General features: G+C 39.0%; 1 protein-coding gene across 3 annotated transcripts in view; it reads right to left on the bottom strand.

Moving 5' to 3' along the window:
* Window positions 1-2684: 2684 nt before the first annotated feature.
* PSMD5 (proteasome 26S subunit, non-ATPase 5) overlaps window positions 2685-18999 on the bottom strand; it is a 35369-nt gene continuing 19054 nt past the window's right edge. For 2 of the 3 annotated variants that reach the window (XM_055271288.2, XM_055271290.2), the window contains 4 exons: window positions 12743-12934; window positions 9611-9720; window positions 9094-9234; window positions 4598-6418 (listed from right to left, as the gene is read on the bottom strand). In XM_055271288.2, coding sequence (XP_055127263.1) covers window positions 6161-6418; window positions 9094-9234; window positions 9611-9720; window positions 12743-12934 — 701 coding nt within the window. In that variant the 3' untranslated portion in view covers window positions 4598-6160. Of the gene's footprint in view, window positions 3333-4597; window positions 6419-9093; window positions 9235-9610; window positions 9721-12742; window positions 12935-18999 lie in introns of those variants that run through there. The other variant, XM_055271291.2, reaches the window with a different exon arrangement.

Raw genomic sequence — 18999 nt, 5'->3', positions numbered from 1 at the left:
GGCATATCTTTTCTCTAATTTGTGTCATCTTCAATTTCTTTCATCAACGTTTTATAGTTTTTATTACACAGATTTTTTTACCTCCTTATTTAAATTTACTCCTAAGTATTTTGGGTTTTTTTTTGATGCTATTATTAAAAGGATAGTTTTCTTCATTTCTTTTTCAGATAGTACATTGTTAGTATATGAAAATGCTACTGATTTTCATAAGTTGATTTTTTTCCCTGCAACTTTACTGAACTTGGTTGTCAGTTCTAACAGTTTTTGTTTGTTTGTTTGTTTGTTTTTGAGATGGAGTCTCGCTCTGTTGCCCAGGCTGGAGTGCAGTGACACAATCTTGGCTCACTGCAACCTCCGCCTCCCAGGTTCAAGCAATTCCCCTGTCTCAGCCTCCTGAGTAGCTGGGACTACAGGCGCCCACCACCACGCCCGGCTAATTTTTGTATTTTTAGTAGAGACAGGGTTTCACCATATTGATCAAGCTAGTCTCAAACTCCTGACCTCAGGTGATCCGCCAACCTCAGCCTCTCAAAATGCTAGGATTACAGGCATGAGCCACCATGCCCAGTGCACTTCTAACAGTTTTTGATGGAGTCTTTAGGGTTTTTTCTTATAAGGTCATATTGTCAGTAAACAGTGACAGTTTCATTTCTTCCTTTCCTATTTGGAAATATGTAATTTTTATATTTTATATACATATATAATATATATATAAACAAATCTCGCTGTTGCCCAGGCTGGAGTGCAATGGCATGAACACAGCTCACTGCATCCTTGACCTCCCAAGTTCAATAGATCCTCTTGCCTTAGCCTCCCGATTAGCTGAGAATACAGGTGTGCACCACCTTGCCCAGATAATTTTTGTTTTTTTTAAAGAGATGGGATCTTGCCATGTTGCCCAGGCTGGTCTCAAACTCCTGGACTCAAATGATCCTCCTGCCTTGGCCTCCCAAATTGTTGGGATTACAGGTGTGAACTACCACACCTGGCCTATTTGGATAATTTTCTCTTTTCTCTCTTTTTTTTTTTTTTTTTGAGATGGAGTCACTCTGTCACCCAGGCTGGAGTGCAGTGGTGTGATCTCGGCTCACTGCAACATCCACCTCCTGGGTTCAAGGGATTATCCTGCCTCAGCCTTCCGAGTACTTGGGATTACAGGCACCCACCACTACTCCCGGCTGATTTTTGCATTTTTAGTAGAGACGAAGTTTCACCATGTTGGCCAGGCTGGTCTCGAACTCCTGACCTCAGGTGATCCACCCGCCTTGGCCTCCCAAAGTGCTGGGATTACAGGCATTAGCCACCGAACCCAGCCAATTTTATTTCTTTTTCTTGTCTATTTGCTCTGGCTAGGACTTCCAATACTATACTGAACAGAAGTGGTGAGTGTGGGCATCCTTGTCTTGTTCCTGATTTTAGAGGAGAGGCTTTTAACTTTTTTTTTTCTATTGAGAATGATGTTAGCTATGTGTTTGTCATGTGTGGGCTTTATTGTGTTGAGGTACATTCTTTTATTACTGTATTTTTGAAAGTTTTTGTCAGGAAAAAATGTTGAATTTTACCATATGCGTTTTTTGCATCTACTGAGATGCTCATATAATTTTCCCCCTTCATTCTGTTAATGTAGTGTACCATCTTTATAGATTTGTGTATGTTGAGCTATCCTTGCATCCCTGGGGAGAAATCCCACTTGATTATGACGAATAATCCCTTTCATGTGCTGTTGAATTTAGTTTGCTAGTATTTTATTGAGGATTTTTGTACCTATGTTTATCAGGGATATTGGCTGGGATCTTATTTGTGGCTTGTAATTTTCTTTTCATGTAGTCTCTTTGTCTGGCTTTGCTATCAGGGTAATGCTGACCTGACAAAATGAGTTTGAAAGTGAAGGGGTGGCTTGCCTTTCTACACCTGTGGGTATTTCTAGTCGGGTGGGACGAGGGACTGAGAAAAGAAATAAGACACAAAGTGTAGAGAAACAACAGTGGGTCTAGGGGACTGTACTTAGCACACTAAGGACTTGCACTGGCACTGGCCTTTGAGTTATTTCAGTTTTTATTGATTATTATTTTCATTATTTTAGCAAAAACGAATGTAGAAGGAGAGCAGGGTGATAATAAGGAGGTCAGCAAAGAACGTGAGCAAAAGAATTTGTTATAATTAGGTTCAAGGGAAGATACTATGCTTAGACGTGCACGTGGGCTAGATTTATGTTTCTTTCTACTTAAACATCTTAGCAGAGTAAAGAATAACAAGGCAGCATTACTGCAAACATGTCTCGCCTCTTACTATAGAGTGGTTTTTCTCTTATCTTAGAATTGAACAAATGCACAATCGGGTTTTATACTGAGACATTTAGTTCTTAGGGGCAGGCAGGAGACAGTGGCCTTCTTCTATCTTAACTGCAAGAGGCTTTCTTCTTTTACTAATCTACTTCAGCACAGACTTTTTACGGGTGTCGGGCTGGGGGACAGTCAGGTCTTTCTTATCTTATGAGGCCATATTTCAGACTCTCACATGGGGAGAAACTTTGGACAATACTTCGCTTTCAAGGGGAGAGGTCTTCGTGGTTTTCTACGGTGCATTGTGCTCCTGGTTCATTGAGACTAGAGAATGGTGATGACCTTTATCAAGTATACTGCCTGTAAACATTTTGTTAAGAAGGCACGTCTTGCACAGCCTTAGATCTTTTAAACTTTGATTTTATACAACACATGTTTTTGTGAACTCTTGGCTGGGTCAAAGTGGCTGGGTCAAAGTAGCTGGGACAAAACTACAAATTAACAACATCTCAGCAAAGCAATTGTTTAAAGTACAGGTCTTTTTCAAAATGGAGTCTCTTATGCCTTCCCTTTCTACATAGACACACTGACAGTCTGATCTCTCTCTCTTTTCCCTACAGAAAGTATTCCCTCTTCTGTTTTGAGGGGAGAGTTTGAGAAGGATTGGTATTAATTCTTCTTTAAATGTTTGGTAGATGGCTTCAGCAGTGAAGCCATCAGATCCTGGGCTTTTTGTTGGTGGGAGATTTTTTATTGCTGATTCAATCTCTTTACTCTGTGCTGGTCGGTTCAGATTTTCCATTTCCTCATGATTTAGGATTGATAAGTTGTATGTGTCCAGGAATGTATCCATTTCTTCTAAGTTATCCATGTTGTTGTTGTATAATTGTTCGTAGTTGTCTCTTAAGATTCTCTTTTTATTTATTTTTGAGACGGAGTCTTGTTCTTTCGCCCAGGCTGGAGTGCAGTGGCATGATCTTGGCTCAGGTGCAAGTGATTTTCTTGCCTCAGCCTCTCTAGTGTTGCGGGAATCAGGAGGACCAGAGAGACCTTGGGGTATATACAGGAGGATCTTTATTGAGTGCACTCAGACCCAGCAGACTTAACATCCAAAAACTAGGCCTAGAACAAAGACAGCACTTGACTTTTATACACACTTCAAAAAGAGGGTGGGCTAGCTTGAAGCGGGCTTATAGTGGTGTGAAAGCAAGGATACAGAAGCAGAACAAAGACAGTTAATCAAATTGTGACAGGTTCATAACTCAGGATTACACATGACCATTGCTATGCAGCCCAGATGTCTGTTATCTAGGTTTGCTCTAATGCCTAGCACAGGCTTATCCATAACTTTCACTATGGTGCCCAGGTGGCTGTATCTCAGGCCTGCTCAGATGGTTTATGGCCAACAAAACAGAATACTTGAAAGTACTTAATTTCCCAGCTTAGTGCCTTTGTCTGTGAAATGATACTTAACTTTTATGGCTATTATGATGATAAAGTAAGAAAACGCATGCCAAGTGCCTAACATAAAATCAATGCTAAGAAATGGTAGCTATTATTAGTAATAATGATAAAGAATTTTGCAAAAATTTCCCTTTAAATCCTAGGCGTTGGTCATATTGAATTACTTGTAGTTTCTCAAACATGTTCTCTTGTTTTGATGTGTACCTGCTATCTTGCTTTGCTACTCCACTGTATTCTTCACTCGATTGCCTCCTACTAGTTCTTCAAGATGCAGGTGTTTCCTTCCCTGGAAAACATTTCCTAAAGTCTGCGGACGTGTTTTCTGTTTCCCTCTATTATTGTACTTCTTATACTCTCTAATTTTCTATTGACCTATTTTCTTCCACTATAAGACACTTTCTTCTTGTGTGATTTTCAGATAAGCTACTGCAAGTCTTGGTTTCCTCATCTGTGAAACAGGGATGTAAAAATTAAATGAGATGCACTTGGCACTTAGGCCGATGTCTAGCACTTTCCCCAATGCCAAGAACAAAATAGGCAGTCAACAGGTGTTTACTTATGAAATGAAAATAATGATTTACAAATTTTATTCAATCTAAAAAAAAATCAGAATGTGTAGACCAAACATAGGAGAGAGGGCATCCCCCCAAATTCTGATGTTAAGTGAATAAAATCAATGTCATGAAGCAGAATGGTGGTTGCCAGAGGCTGGCGAAAAGAGGGAATAGACAGTTATTGTTTAATGAATACAGTTTCAGTTGTATAAGATGAAAATAATTCTGAAGATGGATGGTGGTGATGGTTGTGCAACATTATGAACATATTTAATATACTGAACTGTACACTTAAAATAGTTATGACAAATTTTATTGTATATATTGTATCACATTGGAAAAAAATCAACATCATGAATGAGATTAAAACAAAGGTCATTTTAAGAGAATATTTCTCAGGCCAGGAAAGACCTGGCTATAGCCTAATTAGTAGTGACATTAACAGTAGGGGACTGGTCAGCATGGAAACACACACAAAAAACAGAGTCACGTTGCCAGGGGAGATGATCAATCTGGGGACTAGGTAATTCCAGTTACTTTAAAATAATTTTGTTACAAAGCAGGGGTGGTTTATCAACTTCACCATGGCCTAAAATATGCTCATGCATAAACCTCTGAACAGGTGATTTGGTGTGCAGAGTGCTTTGGCTTTGCTGTTTAGAGAGAAGAACACCGGTAAACAGGTGGGTGTAGGTGTTGTCAATGAAAAGAAAGATTATCCTTTGTAAATTAATGAGATGGTATCCTGATTTATGCATATGTCCCTTCTGTTCTGTTTATTAGGAGTAAGTTTCCTTTTCTCTGATCAACTCAAGATTGACTTTATAGGTATGAAAAATCCAAAGCAAAACCCTCAACAATCATGACCTACCAATAAATGAAATGACAGTTTAGGAATCCTTCTGATTAGCATGTTATCACTTTTCCTCTCCCAAAACCACAACAGGCAAAGTTCATTGGTAAACAGCAAAAAAAGTTACATGAACACTATAAACATTTTTTAGATATTTTAAGTCTTTTTTTCAAAGGAATAATAGTAACAAAAACACAAGAGAGCTCATAAAAAGTATTCTGACTATAAGGAACATAATTTTAATATTCCATACTACTCATTTTTCAAAGAATATATCCACGACTTTGAAAGTGGAATCAGAAACGGAAAAAGGATCAAAAAGAAAAAAAAAAGATAGTGAAGAGAATCCAGAAATAATTTGGTGGCAGGTTTTTATTTTATTTATTTATTTTTGAGACAGAGTCTTGCTGTGTTGCCCAGGCTGGTGTGCAGTGGCAAGATCTCAGCTCACTGCAATCTGCTTCCCAGGCTCAAGTGATTCTCGTGCCTCAACCTCCTGAGTAGGTGAGATTATGGGTGTGCACCACCATGCCTGGCTAATTTTTATATTTTTAGTAGAGACGGGGTTTTGCCATATTGGCCAGGCTGGTCTTGAACTCCTAGACTCAAGTGATTTGCCCATCTTGGCCTCCCAAAGTGCTGGGATTATAGGTGTTAGCCACCGCACCCGGCCCTGAAGCAGGCTTTTAGATAAGATTGCAAGTACATGAAAATTTTGAGGGAAGAAAATACTTCCATCTTGTTGCAAAGATTAAGGCAGTGAAAGGAATCCGAAAAACACTGGATCTATTATGACCAAGCTTGCCTGCTCTTAATGCATTCCAAACTCCTAGTTCCACTTTGCATTTCAATGTAGACACATGACAGTGTTGGTGACAAAGTAACATCAGACATTTCATGATAATTCTTGGGGAAAGGAAGTCTCTTTTGTGAAATATAGATGGAGTCAAATGCCTTAGGAGAAGTTTTGGTCAAAACGTGGTCCTCTACATGAGCTCTAGAAGAAATCATTCAGCTCCTTCTACTGCTGTTGCGGAAACAGGTTTCACATAGTATGGACCTTCACTCAGGTAAGTTCTGAGCCTCAAATAATTTGGGTTCCCAAAGATTTCTGCAATTGTCTTGGAATTAGCAAGTGCTTTCACTAGTTCATATTTGGCATCCTTTGAAGCTTTGTCATGCTCCACAGACCGGTCCACCACATATTCTACAAAACCTGGACTGTTAAACATACGTTTCTGAGCCCAGGGTTGGTTTGCAATGGCCTGAAATGGAAGGCAGAAATAATACAATTCCCCTGAGTGGAAGTTGTTTTGTTAGTGGGATGGCACAATATTTACAAAGAAATCTGGCAACATGAACTTTAAAAATGTTACCTTTTGTCTAGGTAAATTCCTTCCTGAGAATCTAACTTAATAAAGTAATCTTAAATACGAAAAATCTTTGTATAAAAAAAGTTCATAATAGTGTGAAAGTTACAATATAAATATCTAATAATGGGAGAATGGTTAAGTAACTTATGGTATATGGCAATAAAAAATAAACATTAACAATAATGTTTACAAAGAATAGGAAATGACACAGGTAAACCTGTTATATAAAAAAAGCAGATTCAAATTATAAACAATGCATGATTACAACAGTGGAAAAATAAAAACTAAAGTAGAAAAGACTAACCTCAAGATACTCCTATAGTGTACAAATATTTTCAAGAATGTTCATTGTAGTATCATTTGTAAGATACTATCTAAATCTTCATTTACAGGAGAAGGATCTATTGTGGCTATTCAATGAAATACTAACTTTCTAATTGCCTCTTTTAACATAGACAAATTTAAAAAAAAATAACATTGAAGAGAAAAAAAAAAAGCAAAAGCTGCAGTTACTTTTGCACCAACCTAATGGAATGATACGAACAGCATGATACCACTTCCAAAGTTTATGAATATCTAAAATACTGTGTTTTATTTAAGGATACACACAATATGTAGTAGAAATATGAAATCATTTATGGGCCCTGACTTTGTGATAGTGATTTTATCTAAGAACAGAGGAAGGGGAATAGGACTGGGCAGAGGTAGCAAGATACAACTATGTTTGAAATATTTCACCAAAAATAAACACACACTAATACAAAAACTAAAAGGAAATACACCAAAAGGGTATAACTGTCTGTGATTTTAAAAAATTCTAAGTCTTCTCCAAATTTTAAGTTTTTCAAAACCTATTACATTTTAATGAAAAAGAAGTAACAATCAAGTTTATGGCCTAGTTTTTTCCTCTCAAAATGTGTTCCACAGACAAGTAGCATCAGCATCACCTGCAAGCTTGTTAGACATTCAGGATCCCAGGCTCTGCCCCACAACTACTGAATTACAATCTACATTTTAGTAAGATTCCTAAGATTAATGTTTGAGAAACTTTGGCCTGCTTCACAACCAAGCATGAAGGTAGGCAGAAATAAAAATAGTTATCCCAACCAGTAAATAGAAAATTACTTCTACAATGGAACCAACTAAGCACAGGATAAGGTAGAAGAGCAAAACCAAAATAAATTAATAGTGAAAATACTAAGCAGGAGCCAAAATGGCCATCTCATACAATGACCATTTACAAGGGTGAAGCAGTCTTAAAGAAATGCTTCTGGCTAGGCGCAGTGGCTCACGCCTGTAATCCCAGCACTTTGGGAGGCCGAGGCGGGTGGATCACGAGGTCAGGAGATCGAGACCATCCTGGCTAACACAGTGAAACCCTGTCTCTACTCGAAATACAAAAAGAAATTAGCCAGGCCTGGTGGTGGGCACCTGTAGTCTAGCTGCTCGGGAGGCTGAGGCAGGAGAATGGCGTAAACCCGGGAGGTGGTGCTTGCAGTGAGCCGAGATCGCGCCACTGCACTCCAGCCTGGGCGACAGAGCGAGACTCTGTCTCAAAAAAAAAAAAAAAAAAAGTTTCTAAAGATTATAGGAATACCTGTATCCTTCAAGACCCAGATCCTGTATCGCATCCTCAGGAAGCCTTCCCTCTTTTGTCCCTGCCATTTTCCTTATTCCCTCCCAGTCTAGGCCTTGTACGCTGAGATCCCATTATTGTTAAGATTACTAAAGCGATTACTACCTTGCTATGCTGGGGCTACAAAGATAAATCAGATATGCTTCCTGCTCTCAGCCAACTCTACTTAATAGGTGAGACAGGTCAATAAATAAACATTTGCAAACTAATATAACAGATAGAACACAAAGGTATAATCCTTACCACAGCTATAATTATATAAGTAACTGCACAATTATATTTACTGCCTGGCTCCTTCAATAGACAGGAAACTACATGAAAGGAAGGTCTTTATATATTTTCTTCACTGTTGTATGCCGTTCACTGAGCAAAAACGGAAACTCAACAAATATTTGCGGAACAAATAAATGCAACATATGAGAACCAACATTGTTTAACTCAACCTTGTCAATCTGGGCAAAGTGTGCTGAAGACATACCTGAATTAGTCCTTGATGAATGAGTAAGAGGTTAAGAAGCAAAGTTAAGGAAGAGTGTTAGATACAGAGACCCCAGCAAAGGTCCAGAGACACAAAACAAACAGTTTGGTACCACTGGAGCATTAGGTGCCAGAAGCCTTATTTTCTGCAGGGGAAATAAGGATTAGGAAGACCAGGGCTAGATTAATAGAGGATGGCAGATAAAAAGTCTGGAATTAACTGTGTGATCCCATAGCATCCTGTTCAAACCTCAAACAGCACCTAATATCTTTTACTGAAACAATCTGTTTACTTACACATCTGTCTCCTTACTTAGTCTCTAAGGTAGCAGAAGGTAGAAACTATACTATGCACTTGTGCATCCCCAGAGATGGCACAGGCTCTGGCTCACTGTAAGTACTCAAATGTTGAACTGGCAGGGTCCCAGAAGGACCTATGGAAGTGAATACCTACCGTAAACACTTTTAAGGCAGCACAGTGTAGTTCAGGGAAGGGTTGACTACTAATGCCACGGAAGAGCTCCAGTGGATCCCGAGATAAAGAAGAAAACCAGGATTCTGTCATCCTCAGAAGGTCATCAGTCTGCTGCTCAGGCTACCCGAAAGAAAAGGAAAATCTCATCAAAAGTTAACTGATCTGGGGAAAAGCACTTATTTAGAAGTCAGACACCTGAGTGCTGATGGCACTCTGTCATTAATTTGTTGCGTGAAATTGGCTAAGTTTGGAGCACTCTTTCTCAAATCCAGCCCAGACCTTTCCCAGTTTTCTTTGAATGTGGTTGATTAAGCAGTCTCTAGAGTCTTTTCAGTTCTAACACTCTATGATTCCATTTTAAATTAAAAATGTCACTAGTCATATAATGAGAGTTATCTTCTTGTATTTACTTCATCACATTTATCATGTTGATTCATACAGATTTATTCTCCCAAACATATCCCACTGTCCTTCATTAATTTCCCTATCTACTTACTGGTAAGTACAGAAGAGATGAAATTGCATCCAAACATCTAATTTTTAGCTCCACTGGGGCATTCTTTGATTGATGTCCTACTCTCATAAGCAAGCGTTCAAAGCGAGTTCCTTTGAAGGATAACAGTGAGATTCTTCTTTATTATGGTAAAATATACACAACATAAAATTTACCATTTTAACCATTTTTAGTGTATAGTTCAGTGCTATTAAGTACATTCACATCATTGTGCAACCATCATAACCATCCATCTCTAGAACTTTTTCATCAACCCAAACTGAAACTCTATATCCATCAAACAATAATTCCCTTTCTTCTCTACCCTCATCCCCTGCCAACCACTATTCTATCTCCTGTGAACTGGACTCTTTCAGGCATCTCATCTAAGTGGAATCATACAATATCTGTCCTTATGTGTCTGGCTTACTTCACTTAGCATAATGTTATCAGTGGCGCAGGCTTCCTCCATGCTGTAGCATGTGCCAGAATCTCATTCTTTTTAAAGGCTGAGTAATATTCAATTGTATGTATATATCACATTTTGTTTATTGATTCATCTATCAATGAACATTGGGTTGCTTGCACCTTTTTTTGGTTATTGTGAATAACGCTGCTATGAACATAAGTGTACAAACATTTGAGTCTCTGCTTTCAATTTTTTTTGGTATATACCTGAAAGTGGAGCTGCTGGATGAAGGAAATGTAAAATGTACAAGGGTTACAATTTCTCCACATCCTAACACTTATTATTTTATGGGTTTTTTTTTTTTTAAGTAATAGCCATCCTAATGGATATGAAGTGAAAAATGAGATTTTTTTTAAAGTATGCTCTCATACACTATGACCTCTACCAACCTAAACCAATACAAAAATAAGCATGTAGTCAGAGAACCAGTGACAGGCCTAGAACACACAATTACACGCAACACAGCATATATAAAGCAAAGTTATAAAACTGGAATCAAAGGACCTGAACTTGAGTAGCAGCTGCCGTAATTTGTATGACCTTAGAAATTTTCTTAACTCCTCTAAGTTTCATCTACCTTATCTGGAAAATGAAAATGACAATGTATGTTCTTTGCAGGATTGTAAAACGATTGTCATAGGTCAAAGCACTTAGAAAACGACATATAACAAAAATATTAGCTGTGATATACAACAGCGTATTAATTTTTCTTTTTTTCTATTTTCTAATTTTTATTTTTTTGAGATGGAGTCTCGCTGTGTCACCCAGGCTGGAGTGCAATGGCGCAATCTCGACTCACTGCCCAGGTTCAAGTGATTCTCTTGCCTCAACCTTCTGAGTAGCTGGGATTATAGGTGCCTGCCACCACACCCAGCTAATTTTTGTATTTTTAGTAGAGACCATGTTGGCCAGGCTGGTCTCAAACTCTTGACCTCAAGTAATCCACCCACCTTGGCCTCCCAAAGTGTTGCGATTACAGGCATGAGTCACCTCGCCTGGCTTCTTTTTAAATTTTTTTTTGAGATGGGGTCTCACTCTGTCACCTAGGCTGCAGTGCAATGGAGTGATCAAGGCTTACTACATATAGCCTTCACCTCCTGGGCTCAAATGATTCTCCCACCTCAGCCTCCCGAGTGGCTGGGACTATAGGCATGCACCACCACACCTGGCTAATTTTTGTTTTTGTTGTTGTTGTTGTTGATGAGGCTGGTCTTGAATTCCTGGGCTCAAGAGATCCTCCCACCTTGGCCTCCTAAAGTGCTGGGATTACAGGTGAGATAACTTTCAACATATGTGTCTCAAGAATTTTAATAATTGGGCTGCATATTATTTTGTGTGTATAATTTGTTGTGCTGTTGATCCTCATGGATGTTCCATAAAAGTATCTTTCTTTTTTTTTTTTTTTTTTTTTTTTTTTTTTACAGAGTCTCACACTGTCGCCCAGGCTGGAGTGTGGTGGTGTGATCTCGGCTCACTGCAACCTTTACCTCCTGTGTTCATGCCATTCTCCTGCCTCAGCCTCCCGAGTAGCTGGGACTACAGGCATGAGCCACCACGCTTGGCTGATTTTTGTATTTTTAGTAGAGACAGGGTTTCACCATGTTGGCCAGGCTGGTCTCGAACTCCTGACCTCAAGTGATCCACCTGCTTTGGCCTCCCCAAATGCTGGGATTGCAGGGATGAGCTACCAAGCCTGGCCTCTTTTTTTTTTTTTTTTGAGATAGAATTTCACTCTGTCACCCAGGCTGGAGTGTAGTGGCACAATCTCAGCTCACTGCAACCTCCACCTGCCAGGTTCAAGCGATTCTCCTTCCTCAGCCTCTCAAGTAGCTGGGACTACAGTTGCGCAGTACCATGCCTGATTAATTTTTGTATTCTTGAGTAGGATTTTGCCATGTTGCCCAGCCTGGTCTTGAACTCCTGAGCTCAGGCAATCCACCCACCTTAGCCTCCCAAAGTGCTGCATTACAGGCATGAGCCACTGTATCTCTTAACATGCCAAAAGTATCTCTTAACATGAAATCTTATAACAAACTTTTATTTTCCTTTCTCAAAATTTCATAAATATTCACAACAACCCTGAGAAGTAGTTGTTATGCCATTTTTATAAACGAAGAAAATGAGGCCTAGAAAAGCGAAGTGAGTAAATGAAGTTCAAAAAGCGAAGTCAGGGCTAGATACAATGGTGTGGACCTGTAGACCCAGCCAATCAACAGGATGAGGCAGGAGGATTGCTTGGGCCTGGGAGTTTGAGGCCAGCCTGGGTAACAGAGAGACACTCTCAATCTCTTAAAAAAAACAAAAAAACAACAACAACAACAACAAAAAAGGAATAGAAAACCCAAGGACATGAATCCAGACCTTTCTGACTCTAGCCCATGGTCTTTGTACCATGAAATCTAGTCAAAGAAGACATCATAGAGGGGAAACAGGAAACAATGTTTGGTTGAAATCGATTGGTAGAAACCTAAAGAGTGAAAAGTCAAAAAAAAAAGTTTTCCGTAGTAATTATTAGATTTTCAGACATGAGTCCAAGATCATGGTTAACAAGACTGCCACCCATAAAATAGTTTCTACAATGTAGTTAACCCACCAGCAAATGAACTTACATATTGAATCCCTGTCAAAAATTAAGATATCCCTGAACAGGGCCAAGTCATACCAACCTGTTTTCTGTAAAACCTGTTTTCCTTCAACATTGGATCCCAAGATTCCAACTGTGTCTACAGCTACACCAATCATAGTGGGGTCCTGACTTTCTATCATTTCAAAGACTTTTTCCACAAAGATAGGATAACGCTCACAGATCTGTTGAGGACTGTCCATGACAGCCAGGTTTCCAAAAAACTTCACAAATCCTAAAGAGATTGACAAAAATATATTTTAATAGAGGAACAAGAGAGCATGAATTGTGGGCCCTATGACTTCACAGCAACAGAAATGAACTGCAGGCCAGAAAGCGTAGAAAGGTTAAGAGTAGTGTGTTGCCTGGAGATCAGAGAGACCATTAGGAGATTCTGAAGGACCTGTGATGTGTGATCCTGAGAGAGGGCGTCAATGGAGCTGGGACTAGCTATTGAAGTACTGGCATATGCAAGAGTGAGAACAAAGAAAAAGGACCAGTGGATACAAATTACAGGAAGGCAAGTTTGGACTCATTACCAGGAAGAAATTTTTAAATGGATATGTTCATTAATAAAATAAGCTAGGCTACCTAAGGCAGGCATCCATCTCCAATTTCTGGAAGTGTTCAAGAAAGACTAATCAACCAAGACCCAGAATAGAATGCCAAGAGTAGATCCTACAATAGATAAAGATTCCCACTCAGAGGCATGATTAATCTGTGAAACATACTGTAAATGTCATTACTAGTATTTTTATTTATGTTTTTGTTGATATTCTAAAGAAAAATATCCTAATGTTCTAAATAGCACTGATGTTTCCAGAAAACCAAAGTGAACAGTACATAGTTCCAAGGGCAACAGATTCCATCTCAGTAAGAGGCTATAGGTATCTTTTTTAAAAAATTAACTTTTAACTGACAAATTAAAAAATCATATCGTTTATTGTGAACAATGTATTCTGAAATATGTATATTTAAAAATTTTTTTTTCTGCTTTCGTGAAAAATGTCATTAAATTTAAGAATTTTGGAGGGAATGCACTGAATCTATATAGTGCTTTGGGCAGCACGAACATTTTAATAATATTAATTCTTCCAATCTGTGAACATAGGATACCTTTCCATTTATTTGTGTCTTCTTCAATTTCCTTCATCAGTTTTTTTTTTTTTTTATTATACTTTAGGGTTTTAGGGTACATGTGCACAATGTGCAGGTTTGTTACATATGTATCCATGAGCCATGTTGACTTCCTGCACCCATTAACTCGTCATTTAGCATTAGGTGTATCTCCTAATGCTGTCCCTCCCCCCTCCCCCCACCCCACAACAGTCCCCGGAGTGTGATGTTCCCCTTCCTGTGTCCATGCGTTCTCATTGTTCAATTCCCACCTATGAGTGAGAACATGTGGTGTTTGGTTTTTTGTCCTTGCGATAGTTTACTGAGAATGATGTTTTCCAGTTTCATCCATGTCCCTACAAAGGACACGAACTCATCATTTTTTATGGCTGCATAGTATTCCATGGTGTATATGTGCCACATTTTCTTAATCCAGTCTATCATTGTTGGACATTTGGGTTGGTTCCAACTCTTTGCTATTGTGAATAGTGCCGCAATAAACATACGTGTGCATGTGTCTTTATAGCAGCATGATTTATAGTCCTTTGGGTATATACCCAGTAATGGGATGGCTGGGTCAAATGGTATTTCTAGTTCTAGATCCCTGAGGAATTGCCACACTGACTTCCACAATGGTTGAACTAGTTTACAGTCCCACCAACAGTGTAAAAGTGTTCCTATTTCTCCACATCCTCTCCAGCACCTGTTGTTTCCTGATTTTTTAATGATAGCCATTCTAACTGGTGTGAGATGGTATCTCACTGTGGTTTTGATTTGCATTTCTCTGATGGCCAGTGATGATGAGCATTTCTTCATGTGTTTTTTGGCTGCATAAATGTCTTCTTTTGAGAAGTGTCTGTTCATGTCCTTTGCCCACTTTTTGATGGGGTTGTTTGTTTTTTTCTTGTAAATTTGTTTGAGTTCATTGTAGATTCTGGATATTAGCCCTTTGTCAGATGAGTAGGTTGCAAAAATTTTCTCCCATTCTGTAGGTTGCCTGTTCACTCTGATGGTAGTTTCTTTTGCTGTGCAGAAGCTCTTTAGTTTAATGAGATCGCATTTGTCGATTTTGGCTTTTGTTGCCATTGCTTTTGGTGTTTTAGACATGAAGTCCTTGCCCACGCCTATGTCCTGAATGGTATTGCCTAGGTTTTCTTGTAGGATTTTAATGGTTTTAGGTCTAACATATAAGTCTTTAATCCATCTTGAATTAATTTTTGTATAAGGTGTAAGGAAGGGATCCAGTTGCAGCTTTCTACATATGGCTAGCCAGTTTTCCCAGCACCATTTATTAAATAGGGAATCCTTTCCCCATTTCTTGTTTTTGTCAGGTTTGTCAAAGATCAGATAGTTGTAGATATGCGGCATCATTTCTGAGGGCTCTGTTCTGTTCCATTGATCTATGTCTCTGTTGTGGTACCAGTACCATGCTGTTTTGGTTACTGTAGCCTTGTAGTATAGTTTAAAGTCAGGTAGCGTGATGCCTCCAGCTTTGTTCTTTTGGCTTAGGATTGACTTGGCGATGCGGGCTCTTTTTTGGTTCCATATGAACTTTAAAGTAGTTTTCTCCAATTCTGTGAAGAAAGTCATTGGTAGCTTGATGGGGATGGCATTGAATCTATAAATTACCTTGGGCAGTATGGCCATTTTCACGATATTGATTCTTCCAACCCATGAGCACGGAATGTTCTTCCATTTGTTTGTATCCTCTTTTATTTCATTGAGCAGTGGTTTGTAGTTCTCCTTGAAGAGGTCCTTCACATCCCTTGTAAGTTGGATTCCTAGGTATTTTATTCTCTTTGAAGCAATTGTGAATGGGAGTTCACTCATGATTTGGCTCTCTGTTTGTCTGTGATTGGTGTACAAGAATGCTTGTGATTTTTGTACATTAATTTTGTATCCTGAGACTTTGTTGAAGTTGCTAATCAGCTTAAGGAGATTTTGGGCTGAGACAATGGGGTTTTCTAGATATACAATCATGTCATCTGCAAACAGGGACAATTTGACTTCCTCTTTTCCTAATTGAATACCCTTTATTTCCTTCTCCTGCCTGATTGCTCTGGCCAGAACTTCCAACACTATGTTGAATAGGAGCGGTGAGAGAGGGCATCCCTGTCTTGTGCCAGTTTTCAGAGGGAATGCTTCCAGTTTTTGCCCATTCAGTATGATATTGGCTGTGGGTTTGTCGTAGATAGCTCTTATTATTTTGAGATACGTCCCATCAATACCTAATTTATTGAGTTTTTAGCATGAAGGGTTGTTGAATTTTGTCAAAGGCCTTTTCTGCATCTATTGAGATAATCATGTGGTTTTTGTCTTTGGTTCTGTTTATATGCTGGATTACATTTATTGATTTGCATATGTTGAACCAGCCTTGCATCCCAGGGATGAAGCCCACTTGATCATGGTGGATAAGCTTTTTGATGTGCTGCTGGATTCGGTTTGCCAGTATTTTATTGAGGATTTTTGCATCAATGTTCATCAAGGATATTGGTCTGAAATTCTCTTTTTTGGTTATGTCTCTGCCAGGTTTTGGTATCAGGACGATGCTGGCTTCGTAAAATGTGTTAGGGAGGATTCCCTCTTTTTCTATCGATTGGAATAGTTTCAGAAGGAATGGTACCAGTTCCTCCTTGTACCTCTGGTAGAATTCAGCTGTGAATCCATCAGGTCCTGGACTCTTTTTGGTTGGTAAGCTATTGATTATTGCCACAATTTCAGAACCTGTTATTGGTCTATTCAAAGATTCAACTTCTTCCTGGTTTAGTCTTGGGAGGGTGTATTTGTCGAGGAATTTATCCATTTCTTCTAGATTTTCTAGTTTATTTGCATAGAGGTGTTTGTAGTATTCTCTGATGGTAGATTGTATTTCTGTGGGATCGGTGGTGATATCCCCTTTTTCGTTTTTTATTGCATCTATTTGATTCTTCTCTCTTTTCTTCTTTATTAGTCTTGCTAGCGGTCCATCAATTTTGTTGATCTTTTCAAAAAACCAGCTCCTGGATTCATTAATTTTTTGAAGGGTTTTTTGTGTCTCTATTTCCTTCAGTTCTGCTCTGATTTTAGTTATTTCTAGCCTTCTGCTAGCTTTTGAATGTGTTTGCTCTTGCTTTTCTAGTTCTTTTAATTGTGATGTTAGGGTGTCAATTTTGGATCTTTCCTGCTTTCTCTTGTGGGCATTTAGTGCTATAAATTTCCCTCTACACACTGCTTTGAATGTGTCCCAGAGATTCTGGTATGTTGTGTCTTTGTTCTCGTTGGTTTCAAAGAACATCTTTATTTCTGCCTTCATTTCATTATGTACCCAATAGTCATTCAGGAGCAGGTTGTTCAGTTTCCATGTAGTTGAGCGGTTTTGAGTGAGTTTCTTAATCCTGAGTTCTACTTTGATTGCACTGTGGTCTGAGAGACAGTTTGTTATAATTTCTGTTCTTTTACATTTGCTGAGGAGAGCTTTACTTCCAACTATGTGGTCAATTTTGGAATAGGTGTGGTGTGGTGCTGAAAAAAATGTATATTCTGTTGACTTGGGGTGGAGAGTTCTGTAGATGTCTATTAGGTCCACTTTATGTAGAGCTGAGTTCAATTCCTGGATATCCTTGTTAACTTTCTGTCTTGTTGATCTGTGTAATGTTGACAGTGGGGTGTTAAAATCTCCCATTATTATTGTGTGGGAGTTTAAGTCCCTTTGTAGGTCACTGAGGACTTGCTTTATGAATCTGGGTGCTCCTGTGTTGGGTGCATATATATTTAGGATAGTTAGCTCTTCTTGTTGAATTGATCCCTTTACCATTATGTAATGGCCTTCTTTGTCTCTTTTGATCTTTGTTGGTTTAAAGTCTATTTTATCAGAGACTAGGATTGCAACCCCTGCCTTTTTTTGTTTTCCAGTTGCTTGATAGATCTTCCTCCATCCCTTTATTTTGAGTCTCTGTGTGTCTCTGCACGTGAGATGGGTTTCCTGAATACAGCACACTGATGGGTCCTGACTCCTTATCCAGTTTGCCAGTCTGTGTCTTTTGATTGGAGCATTTAGCCCATTTACATTTAACGTTAATATTGTTATGTGTGAATCTGATCCTGTCATTATGATGTTAGTTGGTTATTTTGCTCGTTAGTTGCTACAGTTTCTTCCTAGCCTCGATGGTCTTTACAATTTGGCATGTTTTTGCAGTGGCTGGTACCGGTTGTTCCTTTCCATGTTTAGTACTTCCTTCAGGAGCTCTTTTAGGGCAGGCCTGGTGGTGACAAAATCACTCAGCGTTTGCTTGTCTGTAAAGTATTTTATTTCTCCTTCACTTATGAAGCTTAGTTTGGCGGGATAGGAAATTCTGGGTTGAAAATTCTTTTCTTTAAGAATGTTGAATATCGGCCCCCACTCTCTTCTGGCTTGTAGAGTTTCTGCTGAGAGATCAGCTGTTAGTCTGATGGGCTTCCCTTTGTGGGTAGCCTGACCTTTCTCTCTGGCTGCCCTTAACATTTTTTCCTTCATTTCAACTTTGGTGAATCTGACAATTATGTGTCTTGGAGTTGTTCTTCTTGAGGAGTATCTTTGTGGCGTTCTCTGTATTTCCTGAATCTGAATGCTGGCCTGCCTTGCTAGATTGGGGAAGTTCTCCTGGATAATATCTTGCAGAGTGTTTTCCAACTTGGTTCCATTCTCCCCATCATTTTCAGGTACACCAATCAGACGTAGGTTTGGTCTTTTCACATAGTCCCAAATTTCTTGGAGGCTTTGTTCATTTCTTTTTATTCTTTTTTCTCTAAACTTCCCTTCTCTCTTCATTTCATTCATTTCATCTTCCATCAGCGATACCCTTTCTTCCAGTTGATCGCATCTGCTACTGAGGCTTCTGCAATCTTCGCGTAGTTCTCGAAACTTGGCTTTCAGCTCCATCAGCTCCTTTAAGCCCTTCTCTCCATTGGTTATTCTAGTTATCCATTCTTCTAATTTTTTTTCAAAGTTTTTAACTTCTTTGCTATTGTTTTGAATTTCCTCTCGTAGCTCAGAGTAGTTTGATCGTCTGAAGCCTTCTTCTCTCAACTCATCAAAGTCATCCTCCATCCAGCTTTGTTCCGTTGCTGGTGAGGAACTGCGTTCCTTTGGAGGAGGAGAGGTGCTCTGTTTTTTGGAGTTTCCAGTTTTTTTGGTCTGTTTTTTCCCCATCTTTGTGGTTTTATCTA

This window comes from Symphalangus syndactylus, chromosome 3, assembly GCF_028878055.3.
Source record: "Symphalangus syndactylus isolate Jambi chromosome 3, NHGRI_mSymSyn1-v2.1_pri, whole genome shotgun sequence".
Taxonomy (NCBI): Eukaryota; Metazoa; Chordata; class Mammalia; order Primates; family Hylobatidae; genus Symphalangus; species Symphalangus syndactylus.
The sequence above is the reverse complement of the archived record's forward strand: the minus strand, read 5'-3'. Positions and strand labels throughout refer to the sequence as shown.